This window comes from Anser cygnoides, chromosome 1 (genome assembly GCF_040182565.1).
Source record: "Anser cygnoides isolate HZ-2024a breed goose chromosome 1, Taihu_goose_T2T_genome, whole genome shotgun sequence".
NCBI classification, from domain to species: Eukaryota; Metazoa; Chordata; class Aves; order Anseriformes; family Anatidae; genus Anser; species Anser cygnoides.
Window position 1 is genome coordinate 204,807,919 of NC_089873.1, and position 17,743 is coordinate 204,825,661.

The 17,743-nt window shown below is 40.0% G+C and overlaps 1 protein-coding gene across 32 annotated transcripts in view; it reads right to left on the reverse strand.

Annotated features, from left to right (window-relative positions):
* Positions 1-1,012: 1,012 nt before the first annotated feature.
* DLG2 (discs large MAGUK scaffold protein 2) overlaps positions 1,013-17,743 on the reverse strand; it is a 1,043,894-nt gene continuing 1,027,163 nt past the window's right edge. For 30 of the 32 annotated variants that reach the window (XM_048080922.2, XM_048080923.2, XM_048080924.2 and 27 more), the window contains 6 exons: positions 15,590-15,640; positions 15,009-15,110; positions 13,838-14,010; positions 13,029-13,138; positions 7,258-7,349; positions 1,013-6,210 (listed from right to left, as the gene is read on the reverse strand). In XM_048080922.2, coding sequence (XP_047936879.1) covers positions 6,104-6,210; positions 7,258-7,349; positions 13,029-13,138; positions 13,838-14,010; positions 15,009-15,110; positions 15,590-15,640 — 635 coding nt within the window. In that variant the 3' untranslated portion in view covers positions 1,013-6,103. Of the gene's footprint in view, positions 6,211-7,257; positions 7,350-13,028; positions 13,139-13,837; positions 14,011-15,008; positions 15,111-15,589; positions 15,641-17,743 lie in introns of those variants that run through there. The other 2 variants (XR_010828657.1, XR_010828656.1) reach the window with 2 other exon arrangements.

Here is a 17,743-nt window from a genome sequence, read left to right on the forward strand (position 1 = left end):
CTGGCATCTCAAAAATAACTTGCTAACTTTTTTTTTTCCTAAGTTATGCTCATCTGCATATCAATGTGAACTGTTGTTTGGCTTCCCTCCCTCTTCTGAATCTATTCAAGAACTCTAAAGCTTCACAATGAAAGTTTAGATGATTAACCATCCTTGTGATTATGCACGTAAAACACCATGGACAGAATTTTTCTCCCTGTAGTGTCAGTTCTGGCTCCCAGAGCCATATGGAAGCTCTGTGGTCCTCTGCAGACTGAATTTAGTACAGGTTCTGTCTCAGAAGCAGTGTCCCTGTTGTGTTTCTGTCTCTGCTGAAAATTGACAATGTTCATGTGACCTCCCCAGAGCCCACAAGACATCTGCAAAGACTTTCTTGGAATGGCCAACAGCCAAGGTTCTTGGGCTGTTGGGATCCCATAGCACAACTGAAGTTTATGCTCCACTACACTGCTTGCAAGCATGTGACTACTACAATACTTAGCCGAATGGCTGTGGTGTCAAAAACATGGAAAAAAGTCCTTAATTAAAAGAAAAAAATCTGATAATTATTTGTCAAGATGTTAATGATACCCAATATACAGCAAAAATGTGATGTGGAAACACTGGCAGTAGCTCACCAGATTGAATCTTCTTTGTGGTAACTGTCACATTACTGTGAGGTCAAAGAGGAAAAAGTACAAGAAAGAAAAGTTTATCCTTGGTTGTTCTTGAAATCACCATCCCACTTCCAGATTTGTCTGTCTTGTGTGACAGATGTGATAGGGTCTCAAGACATATTAAGAGCATATTCATTCTTTTTTACTATTCTGCTTTAAGGAAAAAAGACAAATTATGCCTTGTGAAGAAGCCATTTGCTATAAAGTGTAAAAATGCTTTAATATTAATATTTTATAATAAAATTCATGACATATTTATAAACACTCTATCAAGCATTTACAACTGAACCACAGCTGAGAGCTTGGACTGGAATAAATAAGCAAGGACACAGCTAGTATGAAATATACATCTTGAATTTTATAATTGTGTGTGCTTTATTCTTTACACAAATGGAATGGATGCGCAGAGTATTTACACATAACAGGAGTGTAAGCTGGACAGGGTATTTTGTAAACTCCAGTTCAGATTCTGAGTACCCCACACTACAGCTGGACTGAGAAACATCCTGCCAAAGAGACGCACGTCGGCCAGCATGCCGGACGGAGTGGCCTGCCGCGTGCAGGCTGTTGCACTCAGAAATTCGGGCTGACCGATTCAAATTTAGGAACACAAATCCAGAAATGGAAAGGTTGCTATCCCACTAAGAGCCAACAGTGTTGTCTTTTTATTAATATTATTATTATTTTATATTTTTTCCAAAGATCTTGCCTAGGATGCTGGCTACTGCCCATCCTCAGGAATGCTCTTCCAGAACAAGGTACCTGGGCTGTAGGTCAGGGCCAGAAGTGTAAGCTGGTAACGCGGGGTGAGAGACGATGGCTCACATCTCAGACTCCTCACCCTACAGATTCTCAAAAGGGCCAGCAGGGCAGCAGTTCCTATTGCTCTTGGTGAGATGTCAGTGGGGCTGAAGCCTTCTGAAAATCTGGCCATAGCGTTTGGCCCATGGGGTGTCTTTGCATTCAGTAATTTCACTGCACCTACCTCCAAGGGATCTTGGTCCAGGACTTAGCCCTCTAGGTGCTACTGTAATATAGGCATTAATAATGGTGGAAAGTGCTGAGCTGCTGTTAATAATGCGGCCTTGGTGCTTTACAGTAGTGCTAAAAAGTTGACATAATGAAGAGGATGGATGTGTAAATTCAGGTAGTGTGAATGGGACGGACTCCACTGAAAATGATGGAGTGACCGTGATTTCCACCAGCTGAGGATCTAGGCTAGCTACGTGTTGAATAGGTTTTAGCTGTTACTTGCTGTCAGCTTTGATGCTGATTTGTGCCCTAAAATATCCTGCAAGGGAACAGTCAATTTGTTTTTACATAATGACAACCTCATTCTTACCTCTGAGCTAATTGACAAGATGTCTTATTTTTAATGGAACAGGAAAATACATTTATTTCACCAAGGCATGGGCCTGAGCACATGAATGCAGTTGCACAGTGAAATGCATGCATAACATGGCAGAGAAAATGTTCAAGAGAAGAAATGCTGAGATTAAAAGCTATGAACATAAAAGACCACTTTTCTGTGAACATGGCAGATATTATGGCTTTAAATCTGCAGCTTGAAAAGAAAACTGAAACTTTTGTGCATTAACACTGTTTTCCCTACAAATATCCTCATATGTTGTCACTCACTGAATCCTCTGGTCAGGGATATAATTTGAAAAAAAGAAAAAGAAAATAGGGAGAAAACCAAAGCAAAAATACAATTTGACTGACTGCTGATGAGCTAGTAACAGTGACGGTATAACACCAACAATTTCTCCATAGAAAACAAATGTAAATAGGTAGGTGGATGTTGTATAGCTAGGACACTGTCGCTGGCTCGTAGTGGTTATTAGCTCAGGTTCAATGCCACTCTCCAGGATGAGGATTTGAAATTTCAGTGCAACGGAGAGATTTCTTATCCTTGACTTTCACAGGGTGGTTCCTAGGACCCTATCCATACCGGAGCATCAAACCATGCTAGCTACAAACACAATTACATCACAGAATATTAATCTAGAAACAGCCTTTACTACCAAAGAAATTACAAAGCGCTAGCATGGACAGGGTACCTCTGTAGGAAGGGGAATTAAGCAAGAAAGAGGCTCTTTCACTGGTTCATGGTCAGACCATTAGGCCAACAAAGAGAGCCTTTTCACTGAGCCCTGTTAGCAAGCTCTCAATGAGTCAGTGCATGGAAGATGCTCTGTGGCAAGGAGAAATAAATTGGTTGTAATATTGCACATCTGCACAAAGCTAGCAAGATGCCATTGTGATCATTCATGGGTGGACAAAAAGCTGTGATAATTTTGGTTCTGCTTAGACCCTGTGGTGCTACACACTGTGCCAGAACATGAGAAATAGCACCAGGGGTGTGATCTGGCACTTTTCCTAAAGGGTCTAGCATTTGCATTTGTCTCATGTTTAGACACTTGCTAGTCTTTTACATGGACAGAAAAGGAAACTGATTACTCTAAGCTGTGTTAGCACCAATATGGTCTCAGGGGCCAATTGCTGTGGGTTGTGATTTTGGACTTTTTTTTTTTTTTTTTTCACCAGATGTAATTTTGCATTTGTGTTTCTCTTTCTCCTCCCACTACCACCCAGTATGATCTGAACAGCTGCAATGCAAAAATGAACTGCAGCTCTGAGGATGCTGAAACGTGAAACACAAACATCAACACACAAAACAAATGGGAGTACAAGTCCTAAGGGAAATAAGACTTCTTACTGCTTCTCTTGGTGAATTGTTTTTAAATATATATTTTATTTAAAAAAAAAAGAAAAGGAAAAAAAAGGAAGAAGAAGAAGATGTGCAATGGCAACTTTAAACTGGAAGCACAAAAAACAGACAGGGAAAAATAAATAATGTTACTACAGTAACCAAGGACTGATGGAAAAATTGATTGTACTCAGCCATAGTGTTACTGTTCACTGTAAAGCACAGCACATGACAAAGCAAAACAGTTACTAGAAGGATAGTGCCGTAAAAGGTTGCATGCTGAACTAAGAAACAAAGAAGCAGGTGTGATTGATTGCTTAAAAACAGAGCTGAAAATTAGAATGAAGTTCCTGCTTTAGGATACTTATTTTTTCAGGTCTGGTGGGCTATTTCCCAACCTGGGGCAATAGTACTTTGCCAGCATGGAATAATCCATGGCTTCCAAAGATCTGGGGACACTGTGGATTTCTGCAGAATTACCCCAAATCTAAGCTTTCATTCATTTTTATGTAAAAAAAAAAAAAAGGTTTCTAGCCCTTCTGGTTACAAAGCTCTTTTGGAGACTTAACTGAATCCCTTGTATATAAATCTGCGCTGGCCAGGCAAGAAAAATAGTCATAAAAGAAGTGTGAACTTCCCAAAGTTACCATAGCAGGGCAGTACGCGAGGGGCCAGCTCAGGGCCACCAAAATGCCCATATTTTTAACCCTGTCGCCACTGGTGGCTATATTTCAAACATCCAGCTCGTTGCACTCTCCGTGGAGGTTGGCTGGATATACCTGTCAGCTTGACAGGCTGCAGAAATGTAAGCTTCAAATGGACGAGTGACTGAGGAGTCTATTTAACATTTGCCCTTAAAACGTCCTTAAACATTACGGTTGCTGTAGCCACCAGCTATTAAGTATTGGACTCCTGCAGCACAGCAGGCAGGAGATTGTGGGTTTTCTATAAAACTTGGTCCAGCAGCAGCAAAGGCAATTCAGCTTACTGTCATTGTATCTCTTGCAGTTGTCCCCTTGTGTGTCAGAGTGAAGAACAGCATCAGTATACAAAAGAAGGGCAATGTGAAATGAGAAAAAAATACCTCCCTCTCCCCTTTCCCTGCACCCCAAACTGCAATTCCACAGACTTTCCCCAAATCCCTCGCAAATGACCATTGCCTCAGTTTTTGCTTTTAAGACCCTTGTTGACTGTGAAATGAATGAAGATACAAGTTAGTTGGTGACCTGTCTGCCTACAAAGAGAGGAAAGATCAAATAGTTTTGGTATTTCATTTAAAGAAACAGGAACAATCATAAAACATTTTCGGGTGAAGTGTAATAACTGCACTCTAGCACTGACATCTTGCTTCTGAAAAATCATCCATTTCAATTTAAATATGCATTATACTTTTGTGTTCAGAAAAGGTCCTGCAGGGCAGTCAGTTCAAGAGATCTTCTCACGGGAGCTCATCGTGATTAAATAGAAGCAAGGGAGAGGATTAGATTGAGAGAAAAACAATCTGACAACTACAATTTAAGGAATTATCTTGCTTGTCATTAGTAATAGAGAATCTGTTACAGAAAAGGGATAATGCAACTTGATGGTCCTCTTTACATTTTACAGTCTCACAAGGGTGTAAATATTTAATCTTTCAATTAATTAATCTTTACAAAATATCTCACAAAAACATTTTTACCTATAGAAATTAGTTTCTATACATCAATATATTTTTATTTTTATAAATTATTCCATCTTTAAATGCCTTCTATCAATATAAATGATAAAATAGACAATCAAAAATTTTAAAGCTTTTCCCAGTTGTATCCCTCCTTGTCAACATAGGTGCTGTGAATCCTCATACTTGTGTGTGTCTGCATGGGAATGGGTTTGTGTGCACGTACGTGTGATGTGAAATGCTTCCATCCTCTCTCACCCCCAAACTCTGTTAAAATAAACTATATTGTTATTAGTTCCTGATGCAATAGTGTTTCCAAAGGGGAGAAAAGAAATGCTTGACTTAGTTTCAGAAATCAAAAGATGTGCATAGTTACCAAAGTAGAGGTGTACCAACTACAAATGTGCAATGACAAGCTTAGAATAGGATCGACCTCCCAGTCAAGTCAAAGACAGACCTACCAATGACTTCAGTAGGAAGTGAACCAAGTACTCTGAGATTGATTTTGCAAGGTGCGTGTGGCCCTGATCTAGCAAAACACTTAAGCCCGTGCTTAGCTTTGAGCACATGAACAGTCCTACTGGAACTGATGGGACTGAACGGCATAGGGAAGGATCACAAGTGACTCCAAGTCAATGGGCTACTCACATGTGTAGGAATTGGGGTCAAGTGCTGAGCGCCTTGCAGGATCAAGCCCTATATGAGGTTCAAGAGCTGGGAACTTCTCTTTAAAGCAATCAACACACTGAGCTCAGCCATTGAAATTGATCAAAATGTCCGCACGGGCACAGGAGGTGGCTAGCTCCCCTTGACAGAGGGTCTCCATGTCAAAAGTTTATACCTACAACTGGTGCTCTCAGCACACAACAGATTTGCTTTATATGGTAGAAGTCTTTTTGTTCCTACCCTTTGACCCATCAGTGTCCTTCATGGCTTCAAACACTTTGTGTTGTACATTCATCAAAATTCACATTGACTGCAAAGAACATAAATGCAACAAAAACAGGAAAGCCTCCAAATAGTATATTATGGTTTTCTTCTAAATATTCTCCCGTCGTAATCAGAGGTGCAGTGGCTAATTTATAATTTTTCCTTTGAAGGAATCCAGATGAAAGGCCCAGATTGTTCTTCAATTACAAGTTTGCATTGATTATATATATCTTCTAAGCTATCTCCTTGGACAATAGCTGCAGTAAGAAAACATATCAATACTTCTTTTAATTGACACATTCTACAGCATTCTTTGTCAGCAGATTTTCAGTGTACTTACAGATAGTTATGCAATAAATAGAAATAGTAGCCCTGTGATGTTTTTGATTATGGAAAAGTCATACACCTTGCAGATGGCAACAAAGTTCAAAACAGTGGCACCTTCCCATGACAAAGACCCATCCCACTGCTTAAAGTCAATGAGCAAGGTTAATTTAGAGAACGAGTAGCTCTGTCCCATGAGAGGGCAGCGTGGTAGGTTCCCACCGTTTCAAGTCAAACTTAACATTTCATTTGATTTAGAAGCTAATAAGTAGCAGCAGATTTACAGCCTATTTTTTTCCTGACCTGGCTATAATAAACTCACCTTTGCCTGCAAAATTTAATTAGATCAGGCCAAAAGTTACAGAAGATAAAGCAACTGCAACACAAAGCAATGTCTATACTCTTAAATTGCCTGTCCTCACAGCAGAAATCTGGAACTGCAGTTCAGATCATGTGCACTGTAAGCATATGCAAGCAGTGGGGGCTACTGAGTGCTATCCACAAATACCAGTTGAGTGAGTATAGAGCTGCCTAATCCAGCCCAAAGGAAATGCTGCAGCCCAGAGGCCTTAAATCCTGTTCTTCTCCAGGTCAGGAAGAAGATGCCTTTCTCTTTCTCTTCCACAATCCATGTGAGTCCTTTCCAACTTGGGATATTCTAGTATTCCATGATTATATGATTGTCTTGAGGCAGTGAGGAATTCTGCCTTGGTATGTATGAATGCAATGATGCAACATTTTTACTCATTTCAGCAAAAGCAGATTTGGGGCAGGGAGGGAATAAAATTCATGCACAGCTATTCCTTAAGGGCATCAAACTGCCCTTGAATTTCATGGGAAACAATAGTCCCACTCTAACAGTCTTTACAGTGGCCACACTATACTAATATGCACTTTATGCCAGAGACAGAGACTTTTGTAAGTTGTTTTGTAAGAAAAGACTGCACCTTGAGAAACAACCGTTTTTAATAAAAACATACCTGTAAAATATTCTCCAAATTCTTGTTCTAATTTAATTGCTCGATCATAGGTTTTCTTGGCTTGCTCCTCTGTAAGACGTTTATTCATTTCCCTAGTAACAGAGAGGAAGTCATCACGTTTAGATTCTTACTCAAACAGCTTTCTAAAAGATACACTCAACTTAATTCAGAGATGGGCTGAGATTGGTACAGGAATCAAGTGCTGAAACTGTTCCATCAGTTCATGGGCAGCTTCAGTAGTTTATACTTAATTTCATTTTTATGTAGTATTAACCTACATGTCCAGATTTTACCTCTGACTATTTCCCATTTCTCCCCTAGATTTTTATTTTGGGTTTACCACATCACATTCTCAAACAATATACAAAGCCTGGATTTGGTAACTGCTAACTGAGAGGGACATTTGGCATCAGGAACCCCTGGCTTAGTTTGGGAGCCAAGGAGGTCTCAAGGTCTGAGCACTCAAGGCACTCCTGCCTCCAGAGCTGAAGATCCTTCAAAAGCCTCCTTATCTCCCAGGCTCAAGGCTGGCTTTCTTGGCTGAATGAGGTTGTCCAAGCTGTTGAGGCTGGGACTTGAATCTGACGCTTGACTGAAGCTGGGGTAGTTGAAGTGAAGAACTAATGAATAAAGGCAGGATTGCATGCAGTGAAACTCCTGACTCTATTAGAGAAAGCCCAGAGTCATTGTGAACCCTGTAGGGAAGCACCAGAGGGACCCACACACTTTCTTCCAGAAAGACTTCTTGGTTCAGGTGTGGGCATGAGTTCTGGAAAATCATGAGAAATCAAACTAAGTCTCTGGAAGAAAGAGTTACGATGAGTTACTTATTTGTGTTCTCTTCTGTTCCAGTTCCTTCTGACTAAATATAGAGATTCCCAGTCAAGAGTGTCTTGTAGACTCTAAAATGTTCAGGGTACCAATCAATGTAAAAATGTAGAAAGTGCCAGTAACATTCTATTATTGCAAATCTTTCGTTATTTGATGGAGCATTTCTGTTTCAACAGAGGCATTATTTAATAGCTGTAAGTAATGAGTTGTCTTGCCTGTGCACGCTCAGTTGTTAATACCACTGTATACTTGCAAAGAATCAAGCTCATAATCATTTGGTGCCTTACGCATACATGCCTACAGATATCCAAATTAATTAGTAATAATAAATAGAATTGTATTTTTTTAGGATTTTTTACAGCATGGATTCAGTTTTCTTAAAACATGAGGGAAATTTTCTGAGGCAACTTGGAAAGCAAGAGAAGTGAGTATCTTGTGTCCTACATAAATCTGATTTAATGCCTTGCACTGAATCATATGATTATGTGGTAATGGACTGTATACAGTTTGACATGTGTGATGCATGTAGGAAATTATGTGCATGATGGTGCATTAAAAATGATCTATGAAGTGCTCCACAGTATGAACTCGCTACAGCTAACTCCCACCTAATTTCTGAAAAGCACCCTGTAAGTTGTCCCAGATGCAAAAATATTTTTGTAGAAATGACTGAAAGTTGTCTATCTGTGTAACTAAACCATATGAGTGGGAACGCTGCTTAGTACATCTCTCTGGAAGTACCAGTGCACTGCAGAAAGCAGATTTATAAAACGAAGGATAAGAAATATTTCTCTGAAAAGATTATGGAAGTCATTGTGGATTGTATAAACAGGTTTAATATATGCCAATCTGTGTTATGCTGCTAAATTTGTAATACTACTAATTCTATTTATTGGAAGGATTGCTATCTAATTGAGTTCAGTCAGGTTTCTCATCAGCTGTGCCTATGTGAACATGTCTTTCAGTGACTGAACTGAAATTCTGGCTTGGAGCAGGACATAGCATTGCAAATTTGTAGGTGAACTTCACATTTTATGTCACTCGGCCAATATTCTAGTGCTAACAACATCCTCCTCCTTCCAGATCTGTTCCTGGTAAATTTCTGAGAAGTTTTCCTCAATATCTTTGACTATCAGAGGAGAAAACAAATAAAAATATGAACAAGCACGTAAGTAAATAAATGCCTTGGAATAAGCAGAAATTTGGATTATATTTGCAGGACATAAATTTGCCTGTGGTGTAAAACTGCGCTAGTTGTATTCAAGCCTCTGCCCAACCTGTGCCTTCAGGAGAGAGATGGAGAAGCTGGAGGACTATTGCTCATGTTGAATTAAAAATGCTGTCAAACAATGGTCCCTTCGAATTTTTTTCTTTTCTAGCCAGGGACCCGCACAGATAGTGAATTATAAATGCTTGCAACGAACTGTCCCTCCAGGCACCTTTCCTAGGGTTTTCCTCCTCTCCCAATGAAGCACTCGCCCAGAAAGCCTCTTCATTACTTCCAGCTCTCATCCTTGTGATCCAACCACTATCTTCCCTCTTTTAAAGAGAGGTACCAACAGGGTCCCCCCTGGGATTAAACCTGTGAGGTGGAGCCATGTAGAGGTGGGGAAGGAAGGAAGGAAGGAAGGAAGGAAGGAAGGAAGGAAGGAAGGAAGGAAGGAAGGAAGGAAGGAAGGAAGGAAGGAAGGAAGGAAGGAAGGAAGGAAGGAAGGAAGGAAGGAAAAGGAAGGAAGGAAGGAAGGAAAATCTAATTTTCTGATTAGATTTTTTTTGTCTCTTATGATTTTAACTTGCTCTTAAATTAACCTTAAACTCATTTGTATGAACAAGGGTAGCAGTTATGGCAGATCTATCATTTCAAGCAGATTTTATACTGGTATAATTCCTATAATTTTTATGTTTTCTGACTATAGCAAAAAAGAGGGCTGCACAAAGAAATTGCCATGAGAAAAATTAGGGTGAGGATTTGCTGTTAATCTGTGGGAACTTCCCATGTGCTTCTTCTTACCCCAGGGTACAAATGAGATGGCTTGACCCACCATGAGAATGTGGAAAGCTGCCCTGCATCTCCCAGGCAGCAGGAACTTGTGCACAGCCTGTGTTTGTGAAGCAGCCACACACTGCTAATCCCCACTACGGCTAACATCAAAGAAGGTATGTTTAGCCAGACCTGAGTGACTTAACTTCATTACTAAATAAAATAAATGATTTCTGTGAGCAGGGAGCTTAGAAGTATGCCATTATTCTCAATACAATTCTTAAAAGAGATTGATACCATTTATATTAAAAGAACTTTAGAATGAAATTAGAGTTAGAATTAGAAAATTAGAATAAAATTTAGAATCTTACCTGTTTGATAAGAAAAATACATATTAGATAGATTAGCTAGATAAAAATGTTACTTGTGGAGAGCAGGCTGCAGGGAATACAGTAATTTAGAATGCCTGAATTCATTACTTTTTTCTCATTTTTTCAGGAGGTGGTGTACTGGCTTTACATAATTTATTTCTATAAAGCATATTCCTGCAAAAAGATTCCAAACTAGTACTGATATAAATGGACTTTTGCTGCCCTATTAAAGTCTGGATTTCTAATTAAGGGTGTTTTCCACGGGGTATTGTAGAACAAAGAATTCAAAGACGTATCATGGATTTCACTTTGTGAAAATTTTCCCTACTGTTCTGTCAACATTGATGCAGGTTTAGGTTTAGAGAATGAAGAATAGCTTACTTTTGATTTATACTACTAAGGAAAATTCTGCTAACTCTGCATAATTTGTTTTGTCCTAAGTGAAATATTAGCATTGCTGTGGTTTATTAATAGGTTGATTGTCATAATATTTTGCCTCTTCATAGCTCTTTCTAGTCAATCTGTTCAGGGATTTGCTGTTCTTACATCACATCAGCTAAGCCTTCATGTTATTACCATACTTTTGGTTATTTCTAATGTATTTTCAGAGTAGAAAGCATGTTTATTTACTACGTTTTTTATCACACCAGATGCAACGTAAGCATTAAACAAATAATGGAAGCATTTTATGGATGGGAAAACTGCAGGTTAAGATCTATCTTAAAGCAGTTGATGGCTGTCAGACTTCCATGCCCCTTCTATAGATAATCAGAATATAACTGAATTGCAGGGCTGGAAGAAATGTGAAGAATTCATCCAACCTAAGATCTCTTTGATCAGAACAGGACTGTAAAAGTACCACATACCGTGCATCATTCCCTGTAATGTGCCTGGGCCTGCAGCAATCTTAATACCAGCTATGGCCAAAAAGGATGCACATTCAGTCATGGGATGGGACATGTTAGCTGTCTCCAGCTCTATGACCCAATGTTTGCAGGCACACATTTACCATAACCAGATATGCATCTGTCACAGTAGTGAGGGATATCTACATTTTAGTTGTACAACAGATACCTATGGCATCACCTGGTGTTTGCAAAGCTTTTGGTGACAGAAGAGTGGAGTTCTAACTGTCATCCACATCACAGCAAATTAAGACAATATATTCTTGCATTACCATAGTTGTACATGGAAAACGTATTTTATCCTGAGCTTTAACCAATGTGAAGATCACTACCCTATATTCTCCTCAGTTTTCTTTCCCCTCTTTCCTCCTCCACTTCCCAGGTGGTACCCAGAACCAGAACAGCACTCCAGCTGAAGCCTTATCCCTACCAACTAAAACAAAATAACTGCCTATGGTGTCCTTACACAACACTGATGTTAATGCAGCCCACAGCGGCAGTTTCCTTTTTTTGCAACAGCATTAACCATCCATTCATATTCCTGTGTGATCCATCCCAACCGCCAGATGCTTTTCTGCAGTGCTATTGCTTAATTATTCCCTGCTTGTACTTGTGCATTTCATTTTCTCTCCTTTGTCTGTGCTGAATTTCATCTTACTCATTTCACATTGAATTTTAATCTTATCCTCCAAAGTGCTTTCCACCTCTCTCAGCCTTGAGTTAGTCATAAACTTTACAAAAGTACTGCCCAATTCATTGTCCAAGTAATTAATGAAAATAACAAGTAGTCCCACAGCTCAGGAAGTACACTTTCAGGATATCTGTTATCCTCCCACTGCCATTTTCAATGACCATCTGAGTGTGGCTGTGCACATGCTCTAATGATTCCCTCTGGACAATATTTCCTTAAGCTGCTACTGAGAACGTCCCACGGACATGTGTCAAGAGCCAGAATAAAAATCAAGATACAATTATTGATACCCATCTCCTGACATAAGAAAATAAGGTCGATTTGACTTGCTCTTGATGCTCTTGACATTGGTTGCCTCATAACCTTTTTTGTCCTTCCAGTTATATACTTGAGCTGCTTAACTATTCCCTTAATCCCAAGATTTTCCTGAGTACCGAAATTAGTCTGCCTAGAAACAGCATGAAATTGGTGCCTTCTCTTTTCCTTCTTGGAAGGATTGTTTGCCCCTCTCCGGTCATGCAGGTCCTTGCTTATCCTCTTGCTCTTCAAGCAAATGAAGGGCTGGTGAAGAAGCATACACTGTGAGTCTGACACAGGTTTACCCTTTGGTTCACCCATGTGTACACTGTGACTACACCCCAAGAACACCCAAGGCTGGATGGGACAAGCTGTGACACACAAGTTCTTGGTGAACCTGCTGCCAGGTTGGAACAAGTACACCGAGCACTGGTGGGGAGTCCTTCATGGTCCAGCACCTAAGCCCACATGTCCAACTGGGAAAGGTTCAAAGACAGCTTTGGCTCATTCCTTGAGACTCTGGGGTACAGCAGATGGTATGCATGGAGAGCAAGTCTTCACTGTTCTCACATCCTTATGTTATTACTGATTTTAGAGGACAGGCAAAACACAGACTTCAGACCTGTGATGTGCCACGTGAGACTATAGCTGGAAAAAAAAATCACTTGGAGGAGCTTGAAGGAGTTTATACTTACATCAGAGGCTCCCATGATTTAGGCTTAATGAAGATAGCGATGGGATAGAGTTGTGCAACTTGTAGTCTTTTGATAGCATTTCCTGACACATCGAGTATACAGTGCTTGCCCTGTTGGAAACAGATGAGGATGTGTTTATTTCTGCAGAGTTTTCTGAAGATAAGTCAAAAGAAGGAAGCAATTCTGTGAGGCAGTGCCCTGGAATGGGGCCATGGCTGACACACCAGGGAACGGGGACCCCAGGGCACATACTCTGCTCCTCTGCACTCTTGCCTTTGATATAGTCCTAATATAAAATCTACACTTGAAGATATGGGAACAAATATTTTTTTATATATTTTTACTGGGGGTGGTGATGGATTTTCCTCAGAGATGAGGAAAATCAGTTCATAATAATAATATGATATCTATGTTCTGAACTGGTTAATTCAATTCTTGTTTGTGTCAAAGACTCCCTGTGTCACCTGAGGCAAGTCATTTAATCTCTCTGGGCTTCATTCTTTGCCTCTGTGGAAGTGAGATAAGTTGATTTACCTGTCTTATACAGGGAAGAGGGAAGGCTGTTCTGGGGCATACTTGAGGTACTGTGTTAAATTGCTGAATCCGTGGCACATCTAGGTACCAACTGTGCCAAGAATGTTATCATTCAAAGTTAGAGACTCTACAAGTGGAGTCATCATAAATCCTGTAAATATTAGGATGCCATTTTTCATACAATTTATATTTTTGGCAGAAGAAGCACGTCTGAGATACAGTGTGGCCACACACCAGATCATGTTGCATGGGCAGTAAAGCTGGTGCCAACCTACCCTTTCTGCCACAAATCTCACAGACTGGACACTAGTCCCATATAAATTATCATTGTACTGCCCGGCTTCTATAAATTTGTGCTCTTGGATATCCTTTTCCATTTGTTCTCTTGAAATGACAAAATGATAATCTCTCCCATCCACTTCATAGTCACGCTTTGGCCGTGTGGTATCTGCATGAAACAAAAAAAGAAAGGATCAAGAAGTCTATAAAACCATGTCATGCAAAAATGCAGTGATTAAGATTTACTCAGTTGACAATGCTGTAAAGTAGAGGTGCTCCCCATCTAGGAGTATCTTTGGCTACTACATCTTGTTTTTAATGGAGTTGTGACAACAAAGCTGTCATTTTGTAGTGATACCTTCTCATGTCTACCTCTAACCAATAACAATCACAGGATAACATATAATAAGCATTTGCTAGAATTCCACTTTTTTCATCATGATCACAAATGCACTCAAATGCAAAACACATTTCATATTGCGAAACTAATCCTACTATGGTGACAAAAATGAATGGCAATCTCATCAATTTAATTTAGCCTTAATTATAAGGCTGATTCTGCTTTCATCTCTAGTCATTTTAAGCTGTTGTATTTGCAGAGACAACATCTTTAAATGAAGTAAGACTGCAATCAGAGACTGCAATAAACACTCAACAACCTCTAGTGATCCAAGATATAAACACCACTTAATTCAGGGGCTAGTATTGCTTTCAGAGGAGGCAGGCTAGATCTCACACAAGTCACAGGCTACTTCATAATTTTGTTGGTGGATGATGTTTAACTGAGTTGAAACATTTTACATTTTACCAGTATGTCAAAATTTTATCTTGTTTAAGAAATAAAAGACTAATTGATTAGTAAACTGAGTTTGTGGTTAAAAGGCCCCCTGTTTAAAGGGGGACATGGGGCAGCATCTGGACTCTTCTCACAGAGGCCATCCTGCAGCCCCCCCACTACCAAACCTTACCACATAAACCTCAATCACAGACCTCCACAATCTTTTTGTGTTTGTTCCTTTGACCTTTTTCCTCTGATGGAAAAATGGCTTTTGAGAAACTCAGCTACATAAAGTTTGCAGACACTGCTTTCACCGCAATTCAGTTAATGCATGGCATCAAGGGATATAACTGACTCCGCTGCAGAACGAAGAATAAAATCATACTTACGTGGTACGCATGACCCAAACTTATCAGGGAATTCAGATATCAAATCATCGTTGATCCGATCTTTCATAGGGCCCAGAATAATAACTGGCCTGGTGTAATTAACTGGCAAACAAAAAGAAAGGTGCATTTTGATGATGTTAGTGGCAATAACAGCAAATATTCCCAAAGTTGTACTAAGCAGAGTTGCTGCCTTATGTCTGAAGTGAAATCTTAGGTCTAGCTTTTATTGAGGGATCATTTTTTTATTGACGTGGCTAAGGAAAATGGAACCAGTACTACTCGTTTGGCAGGGCTCAGAGCTCGGTGATGGTGCATGCAGATGTATTCAACACCATTAGTAAAGGCCATGGGAGCATACTGGGGGGAGTCCTGGGATTGTCAGGAAGCAGGTATATATAGTGAGGAGATTTAGATAGCAAGGGACACCCTTATGTCATTTCTTATGCATACGATGGCCTGAGTGGACAAGAAGGTGCCATGGAGAATCTGGGGCTGCCACAGCAGGGCTTACTACTCTGCTGTCCCCAACATGTAAAATGAAAAATGTAAGGAACAGTGACAGAAAAGCACGTGAAACTTACTTTCCTGTCTTGTGACAGGCTCATAAGAAAGGATGCAGTCTTCTTGGCCTCCTGATGAGAGAAGAAAGAGAAGAGATTGAAGCTGACATGCAACGCTTCCTAAACTGAAGCTTGATAAAATGCTTCACACACGCAGATTGGGTTCAACACTTCTCTCTGGAACTGTGCTCACCGGAACCATTCCAAAGGCCCTCAAAACTTCAGGCTGCTGAGATCACTTTTTTTCCCTTCCCCTCCCTCCCCTACCATATATTTCAATTCTCTTCACTGAAACTGGGCTTTTTCAATGATCCAGAATAGCATAGACAATAAGACCTCATGCATTGACTTGATAGCAAGGCTGTTTACATGGATAGTGCAGAAACTTCAGATACAATTATTTTGCTTGTCCACTTAAGACCCTAACACGCTGCTGCAGGACATATCCATGGGTTACCTAAATTGAACGTTTTACCCGCAAAAAAAGTACATTTTGGCTGATCATCCTTCTGTGTGTAAACTCCATAGTTTAGTTTATTCACAGCCTGTTATTCAGCTATGAACTGTTCTCTGACCCTTATCCTTTACCTGAAGACAACTATCACAAAAGTGTCATATTTTATGCCCTTAAACTGCCTCCACTGCTGCTAGGAGAGTGTTTCCTCACCGTGACATTTTGGGAAGCAAAGCAGAGGACTTTGACACAAGACATGAGTGAAACTATATGGTTCAGGACTTGGGTGCAGGTGTACAGCCCTGCTGCACCATTGTCGCTTCGTCTACAAAAGTGAAAGAGGAGAGGAGGGAGGATTCTTCAATCTACTGCATGAAAAATTCCCGCACATCTTTCTTTTGGGGTCACTGTCACACGTCTGGTACCACATAAGGGCTTTGGCAGGTTATAAGTATGACTTAGGCTTATCAAATTTAAAATCATGATTTTATTTTTCCTCAGTTTAGGGTTCATCTTTGAGAAGATTCACACCTGGGATTTTGTAACAGATTTAGATACTATGGAAGAAAGGGTGTCATTATGGGCACCTGTGCTTCTACAAAATAGGATTGCCTTCATGTCATCTGCTTGCACACATGTGAGACTGTATGACATTATTCGGATGGGCTCCTGACAAACCAAAGTGTGCATATAGAGAGGAAGAGTGCTACATGATTCCTGATGAATGATATAGGTAGGATTTAGAGGGAGGTACAGTTCACCCTGAGGTAGTGTGACTGATAGCTAAGTCACTCTTGAGGCTCCTTAACTATATTAACAGGACTTCTATAGAATGCAATGCCTTCCTCCCAAGTAGGTACACAAATTTTGGTGGGTTAGTCTTACTGACCCCTTTAGCCCCCTCAACTTTCCCCTTAAATCTAATATGCTCAGAGATATTTTTTCATGACATATTACCTAGACAGCAGTAAGAAACATGTCAGAAAACCTTCCGAGTAAAAAGAATTTAATTAAGGAGGACAGACAAAGCAAATTAAAAATTACTGGTGTGTTAGGAGAGAGCAAGAACAGACAGGGCCAACTCCAAGCTAACAATGGTACTGAAGCAGCTGAGAAAAAAGCAACATTTTTAATAAAAGGTAAAGATGAGACAGTTTTTGAGGTAAAGGCAACATAACATATGAGAGTGTGGATAATGGATTATTTCTTAGTGAATATTTGATACTGTAATCACTTGTTTAATTTCAGCTCTTTGCAAAGTTAAAAACCTAGAATTATTACTGCACTAGGTTTCATGCATCAGATTTATTTTCTGTTAAGTTTCTCTGGGAATTTTGGGGGCGATACAGAACTCAGGATGCCCCATTTCCCTGGGGATGAAATAATTCACTCAACAGGCTGGATGAGGATGCTTTTATACTGCCTGTCCTCCAGCTCCCAGGAGCCAAAGCTATGCTTTCAACAGCCTGAGATGAAGCCATCACATACTAAACATGTGGAAGGGAGACTGTCTGCACAAATAGTCTTAAACTTGACGATACTTGTTTCAATAGTGTACAGATATGGGGGGGGGGGGGGGGGTGGGATTCATTTCAGCTAATTTCAGAAACTTGTATTGCAAGTGCTTATGTCTGAGCTAGTCTCTAGGTACCTGTTAGAGTCAATGGGTGCTTGCAAATAGGCAAGTGCTTATACTAAGACTTGAGTCATCTGACCTCTTT